The sequence below is a fragment of the Dreissena polymorpha genome, chromosome 2 (genome assembly GCF_020536995.1).
Source record: "Dreissena polymorpha isolate Duluth1 chromosome 2, UMN_Dpol_1.0, whole genome shotgun sequence".
In the NCBI taxonomy this organism is placed as follows: domain Eukaryota; kingdom Metazoa; phylum Mollusca; class Bivalvia; order Myida; family Dreissenidae; genus Dreissena; species Dreissena polymorpha.
Window position 1 is genome coordinate 111,474,771 of NC_068356.1, and position 8,264 is coordinate 111,483,034.

The window sequence follows — 8,264 nt, forward strand, 5'->3', positions numbered from 1 at the left end:
TCTAAGTACATGTGTAAAGACATTAATTGATTTAATAAAACCACTTGATATATTCTTACGATTATGTGCTTTATACAATTTGAAGAAAATCATTTCAAAAGTGATTGTTCACTTGCTTAAACACTTAAATTACAAAAACATGGACCAGTCCCAAAATATGCATATTTGCAAAATATGCAAAATACGCGATTTGATCAAATATATGTATGGTCAGTTTTCTTTCACTTTTTACAAGTTACACAATAAAAAAACGATAGCATTTATCACAATTGTTTGCCTCAAATTGCCTGAATTTCTTTCTAAAATGTGTGTCTTTATTAAATGTCAGCATGTTTACACAAATTTGTCTGTCACACAGGTTCAAATTACAAAATGGTTTTATTTCATATCAAAAAATGGGTCTAAAAATCTCAAAAGTCATAGACGTTTGGAAGATGTCTACTCCGACGAATGGAGACTTTGTTTGATTGTATTTGAACCATTGCGCAAAATAAGTTCGTACGGTTCACATAATTATGCGAACAGTATGGCATGCGAGTACAACAAGAATAATTATTGTAGAGGTTCAGTCGATAGTTTCTATACTGTATTTACACGTTGATCTACAGCGCGTTGTAAAAAGAGCGTCTGGTTTTTCGTAACAAGCGACTGCTTGAGCACCGTGGAACACGTGCTATCAATTATGAATCCCCGGGTATGACCCTGGTATAATCAGTGAGTTTCCCAAAACGCCGCCTCTCTCACAAGATTTATTCCAAACAGATGATTGTAAAGCTATTTCGATAAAATGTTTCTGGAAGCCGCGCGCCTTATCGCGTCTGGACTTGATGCGATGTTTATTACTGCATGGTTATCTTTATTCCCCGCTACGTTTTTACCGGAAGTTTAACTTTCGGAGCGGCCATGAGATTTCACCTCATAAAAAAACCAGCCTATGTATGATTTTCGCCAGCATTTGATAATGAATTTAAGCGTCCTGATTTTATTCTCTTAACAAGGCGTGCCAAAGGATGTGACATATGCATTCGATACATATGCATTTCAGGGGATGGGGGTCACTACATTTATTTACAATTTACAAAATTTGACAATGCATGAACAATGCAGAAATGTAAAGTCATGACCACTTGCCTTTAGTTGTTATTTTGAATTTTCTCGATGACGACGCAGCATAATAACTGAACACGATACATAATTTGGTCATAATGTGGAAAACACAATTCAAAATATTATTTGATTTCTCTCTGAGCATGTTAAGTCAACAACCTAAATTACATTTATTAACGTAAATCAGCGACTTCCAACACTGGCCATTCACTAATTTAAAGCACGTATTAGAATTTGACATAGTAGCTGATACATGGGGTTTAAAATGCAAAGTAATAGAATCATACATCAATCGTTAAATAGTTACCTAAACAATAATTCAAATAGTATTACACTTTTTCTTAAAATTGTCGATTCTATTTTTTACCAAGAAGCATGGTAATGGCACGCTGCATATTGTCTCTGGTCATGAAGAATAATAATTCGAAGTTATAATAAAATGAATGACCTTTGAAATTGAATTTTGACCTTCACCCTTCAAATAGGAGAACATGGGATTTGTTAGCAAAAAAAAAGGTTTTGTCATGGGGAATAATACTCCCCATTTACATTTGAGTCCCCAAAAACATATTAAACGAACACAGATGAAACGGAAATTCATTAACTTTGACAACTGTGACATTGACCTTCAGACAAGGAGAATGGAGGTTGTATATGACACGTTGTATGGTAACGGGGAATAATTATTTAAAGTTACTAGTATTTTTAAATACTTCAAGACATTCAAGTTACATAACAGAAAGACAATGTATAACCTTGACGTTGAATTGTAACGCTGACCTTTGACGGTGGCAGATGGGAGTTGTATTGAACATACTGATTGGTACGGAATCCGGATAGGGCCAAGTTGATTGTCGCGTGTCGACCTTCGAGGTCGATGCACGACATTCAAGCGACGCACGATATGACACTCGACATTTGAAGCCGACATGCAACAATCAAAATTTGAGTGCCACATATCGCGTGGGCTTTAGCACCAAAAAAAATCAGAAAATCTTGACTGTCGACTGAATTGTCGACTGTCATATCGTGCTTCGCGATGAATATCGCGTGTCGACCTGAATTGTCGTGTGTCGACCTTCGAGCGCGACACTCGACATTCCCTAGGTCGACACGCGGCATTTGCTCGACGCATGATACGGCTCGCGACGCACGATATTACACTCGACACTATATCGAGCAAATATCGCGTAAGTGTCGCAAGTCGACCAGTGTGGGAGTATTTTTTTCAACTGCAAGCACTGTGTTATAGTAACTTTTTCAGCTACAAGTAAACAATGGCTGAAAAAGTTACTATAACACCGTGCTTTCAGTTGAAAAAATTACTCCCACACCGGTCGACATGCGACACTTGCGCGATATTTTCTCGATATAATGTCGAGAGTCATATCGTGCGTCGAGCGTCGTATCAATGCGATAGTACGATGACGACAGTGCGACAATACGATGGCGACAGTGCGTTAGTACGATGGCAACAATGCGATGATACGTTTACGACAGTACGATTACGCGATAGTACGATGGCGACAATGCGATAATACGATGGCGACAGTGCGACAATACGATAGTGCGATAAAACGATGGTGACAATGCGATAATACGATGACGACAGTACGATAACGCGATAGTACGATGGCGACAATGCGATGATACGATGGCGACAGTACGATATGACTTTCGAATTGCCGCCATCGTACTATCGCACTGTCGTCATTGTATTGTCGAACTGTCGCATTATCGTCATCGTACCATTGCGCTGTCGGATTGTCGCCATCGTACTATCGCATTGTCGCAATCGCACTATCGCATTGTCGCCATCGTACTATCGCACTATCGCAGTATCGCCCTCTGGATTTTTGTGTGTAACCACGATGACAATAACGGTATTCCGTTCCAAATTATTTAATCGTTTCGCGTTGCAAGGCTTTATAATGTTCAGGTTTTTAAATCGTCAAAACTTAAAGATGCATATAATGGCTATTTTAGTGCATGGTAAATGTTCAGTATAACTGTTTCCTCGCAAATACCATAACTAAAACGAAAGTTGGCGAATCTGAAACAACTTTTTTAAATTTTGTCAATTTACCAAAACGTGAGAAGGCCCCTTTAAACGACCGACATAAATCTAATGTGTGTGCTGCTTTAGTATATTATGCCGAGTTTCCCTTATTTAAGTGTGAAATACCTCGTGAATCGTTGGAAAACTAATGAAATAAATGATGAACCGACTTATCTACCCTTTTAAAGATGTAAGTGGCAAAACGCTTGAGTGGTCCTCTATTGTTTTGTACTTTTTACTTTTTTCAGAGCATGGAAGAAAATTCTCGTATATGCTGTATTGCTTGCTGCGGTAGGACAACTCGTTTGGCTTTATCGTAAGTGTAATACAAGGGTTACGTCCCTTTGTTCAAAGATAATATTTATAAAACGACTAAACGTTTGACACCGTGAAAATGTAACATAATACCCGATATCCGAACACTGTCTTTTATAGAAAAGCTAATCATTTATTTTATATTTTCTTTTTAAAAACACCCATCAACATTATAACCAACTGGATACACACATGTTTGTCATTTTTGTGAGTAATTGCACCTAAAATGCAATTTTTTTGTTTGTCGTTTTTCCTAGATTGTTTTCGTATTGATGTCAAATATGTCATTTATCAGTAATTCACTTGTATTCAGGAAAGAACCAGAAATCTTCAGCTCTCAAACGTGATGAAAAGCTGCTATTGAAGACATTAAATCATTCAAACCATAACCGGAAGTCCACGATGCGCACGCCACCACCGGAACTTCCTATCCTTCTCTGGTGGGATTCAGTGTACACGAGCGTCGATGACATCCGGGTTTGCGGGGACTTCCGTTGCCGCGTGAGCAACGACCGGAAGTTACAGAATCATGCTGAAACAAAGGTATCGACAAACAACACGTAATGCAATGTTCTAAATTTGTGAACCCCGGTTAAATTACAGGGTTGTATGAGTTTACATGTATGTCGGTTTGCTTATGTTGGTAGGTTTGTATTTCGGTCGGAAAGAAGGTGTATGATTCATTGTGACTTTATCAATCTCGATTACTCGAGAGTTCGACTTGACTTCGATATTGACCAATCAATTTGTTCACTGCAAGTGAAAAAGTCATACGTTAGGTAAACTAGTATAAAGAACAGGATAAAACGTAAGATGTTTATGCGTCGTGTTGTTTGCATTGATGACCAAAATCTGTTCGGTCGGCAATAGTTTTATTTTAAATTAAATATTCTTATCTTTATTTTCTTCAGGTTCTATATCGTCTCAACTTTATTTTCTTAAACGTCTTCTTGTATGGTCATATATCATTTCATTAAGTTCATAGTATTGCCCAAAGTTCGCATTTTTCTCGTGTATGTAAGACTTAGCATATTATCAGTAGATTTGAAGTTTTGAGTCATTACTTTATTGATTTCTTTACATACAAGTATATGTGAAATACTCAGAATGCCAAATCTTAACTTCTAAACTGTATGAGCAAAACTTCTAAAATCGGATCCAAGAAAATTTAAACTTTCAGTTGTCAAATGATAGGGAAAAATGTGTTCTTACCGCTTTCAGATATTCATATTTTACGCCTCGCATTTTAAACCGTACGTCCTGCCATTACCGAGGAAAAGGGGACATCTGTGGTCCCTCATTCACGAAGAGTCCCCTAGAAACGCTTACCTGCTCTCGCACGTTCCCACTTTGTCCTTTTTCAACTTTACTTCATCATACAACATGAAATCGGATTATCCAATCACTACACAGTGGCTCCAGTGTACTGATTGGCTACAAGATAACACATACGTGCTGCCATTGGTGGATAAAAATAGACTGCGACAGTTTGGTTTGGCGCCAATTTTGTACCTGCAAAGTGACTGCGATGTGCCATCAGACAGGGATAATTTCGTTAAACTTTTACAAGCATACATTCCGGTAGATTCCTACGGCTCGTGTCTGCACAACAAAGATATGCCGAAAAGGTATTGACCATCAGGGCTCTTCTTTGTTCAATGGCCCAATCCCGCATGCACAGGAAATATCATTTGACCTAATTTATCTCAATGTTTATAATGTTTTGGTCTTCACATAATCTATATTTTGCCGGCTCAAAAAAGCACAATTTAAAAAATAAAACGCGTGTATATGTCAGAGTTTATTAACTGGATTCATTGCAGAGTCTTCACGACAAACTTATGTGCTGACTTGCCCCAGTGACTTTTCGTGGAGAAAATGTTCAATTTTGAGCCAAAGTAGGTGAAATTTATCCCGGCTGATGGCTGATGTGTGTTTGTCTGGTGCGGAAAGGAGGGCGAAGTCCAGCTGTTTGCGTCAGTCAGTCGTGAATCCGATCCATCCATACACTTGCTTAAAATACCAAACCTCTGGTTGCTTCTTCGGTTTTTACTTTAGCAATGACCTCAATCTTATAAATATTAACCAAATAAAATGTGTTTATGCTTTTCGCCGGTATATACTTAACCTTAAACAAATGTATTTATATTAAATTCAAAAAATCATTTTCTTTTCTCTCGAAATTTATGTTAACGTCACTTCAGGCTCCGTTTTGAGGACAGTATGGCTCCACTAGATGACAAGGAGTTCTTCCGGTTCGCCGCGCGTTACAAGTTTACGTTGGCGCTGGAAAACTACGTTTGCGACGATTACGTCACGGAAAAATTGTGGCGGCCATTACGTCTCGGGTCGATTCCGATTGTTTTCGGAGCCCCCAACGTCTTGGTAATGTTTATGTCAGTAAAGTTTACACACTATTGGTGGTGGTGGTGATGATGATGATGATTATGATGATGATGATGATGATGATGATGATGATGATGATGATGATGATGATCAATCTTTTTTTTTACAATTTTCGCTGTTATGAACATAAGTATTGATTAACCAGCACTTAGTTGGTGTATATTTATACATTTTATAAAACATGGTGTACATTATTTGTAAGCAAACAAATCGAAATAGTTCAAACTGCTCACAAATCAATGATATTAAGAATAGTTTTAAGTTTTCATAATCAGATTTGGTTATTGTGTGTTTTTTTTAAAATGATGGATGGATCATGATAAAACTATAACGCAACAAACAATATGATTACTTGGTATTTTTACCTAAACCTGTTAATATAAATGCTTTTTATAATGCACAAGATGAGGGAAATTTTGACAGGGTAAATAATGGGTATTGTTCAAACTTCTGAGTAGTTTCGAATTTCATTTGATTCGTGTATTGACAAAACTATAATATGGGAATAGTTTTGAATAATTATAATAGCATTCAAAAAACGTTGAATAAAAGAGTCTGTCTTTTGTGGGATTCTTATCCGGGACCTCCAATGGTAAATGCGACCGCTCTACCCTTATACTGTGTGTGTGCATTTCAAAGTTTATTAAGTCCTTTCGCGCATAAGGCAGCATTACCTTGCAACCGGGAAGGTCCCAACACTCAAACCTTGTAATATGACCATCAACCAAACGCTCACGCTTCCGGGAACGAGTCTTTAGCCAGGGTCGCCTAGTAGAGAAGAGCATGTACCAGTCACTGCGCTAACCGGAAAGCTACCTTAATACCACACATAGGCGTCGCGCAATTTTACTTATATATTGTTTCGGTTTTCACCAGAAGTTCGTAATTTTAAGAACATACTCAGAAAACGTCCTGAAGGATTTATATGCTTGACGTAAGGCAATTTTACAATAAATTCGTTAAAGGTTTAAATCCTCAAATAAAGATCATTTTAAAAAAGGCACGATCTTTTTTATGAGACGTTTATTATTAAGTTATGTTAATTCGTTGCTTGAACTTTTCGCATAAATCAAGGTATTATTTTTGCTTTCAGGACTACTTGCCGTCAAATACATCTGCGATAATGGTCGAAGACTTCCGAAGTGTAGCGGAACTTGCCGAATTCATCAAACTCTTGGACACGAACGATAATCTCTACAAAGAATATCTTGCATTCAAAGAACAACCAATCGAAAACCTCCATTTAAAAGAAATTTTAAAAAATCGCGATTGGTCACCAGAATTTTGTGACCGAAAGTCTCATTCCGCGTCACATGTTTTAAAACAGTCGACCCAAGGATTACTCACCTCAAAATATGATTCCATTTTTACCGGATTCGAGTGTTTCCTCTGCAATCAGGTGCATAATATAGCCGCGGATGAATACAAAGGCGTCAAAGGGCGTGAATATATTTCAAACCAGGAGCAGTATTATTGCCCATCACCACGAAAATTCGACCAAAATGGTCGCTACAGTGTTCATAACGAATCATGGTCCAAAGAGTGGACTTTCGGGAAGTTTGAGGCGCTTGCAATGAAACAGGTTTTTGAGCAACAGAGAAGAACACAGGAAAAAGAGTTCATCAGAATCGCAAATCAGTTGATGGAAGCGGAAGAAACAGGCAAAGCTGATTATAAATGAAGTTTTTTTTCTGCAGCGGTGCATTGATCTGAGCTATTTAAATGGCCACATAGGCATGTTAATAAAACAAAGTTATGATAGACGAGTTGTAAGGGTGGATTTTTCATTAAGAATGATGGAAAGAGGCGTTTTAACGCCGTTTTAAGATTCGCAATTTAAACTAAAAAGGAGAAAATTTGACTGCTGTTGTTTAATTTGTCAACTGTACAGAACTGTGGTTATCGGTTGATGTTTTCCCATGATATCTTGGCTTGTTTCAACGTATTTCACAAGCATCTATTTACGTATTCATACACTGTTGTTACATTAATGCAGAAAAACAACTATCCTCTCAACCGTAGCTAAGTCAACAGAGATAACATAGTATAACATAGTATAATGTGGATAATTGTAAGATGTGTGATGGTGAAAATATATATAGATAAGCATTAAACTAGGCCTTTTATGTAACTTATGAAAAAATACGAATCAAACCAAGGGTTGTAGTAATTTTAAACACTGCCTTTTTTAAACCCGCATATAATGCCTTAAAGAATAAATCAAATTGCACATTAAACCGTAACATGAGCATATAGAGTTATATGCAGATTATGTAATGTATCCTATCTCAGTCTTGATGACAGTAATTGACTTTAAACTGTAATTGCGTCACTTCGTATTTTTGGAAGAGGCCCTACATTTTCTGGGAAAAAAACA

General features: G+C 37.3%; 1 protein-coding gene across 1 annotated transcript; it reads left to right on the top strand.

Moving 5' to 3' along the window:
- The first annotated feature begins 4,772 nt into the window (after positions 1-4,772).
- LOC127870448 (alpha-(1,3)-fucosyltransferase 10-like) lies at positions 4,773-7,964 on the top strand. The gene is made up of 3 exons (XM_052413038.1): positions 4,773-5,109; positions 5,686-5,866; positions 6,981-7,964. Exons 1-3 carry the CDS (start codon positions 4,865-4,867, stop codon positions 7,566-7,568), a joined length of 1,014 nt encoding a protein of 337 aa, XP_052268998.1. The 5' UTR covers positions 4,773-4,864; the 3' UTR covers positions 7,569-7,964.
- The last annotated feature ends 300 nt before the right edge of the window (positions 7,965-8,264 follow it).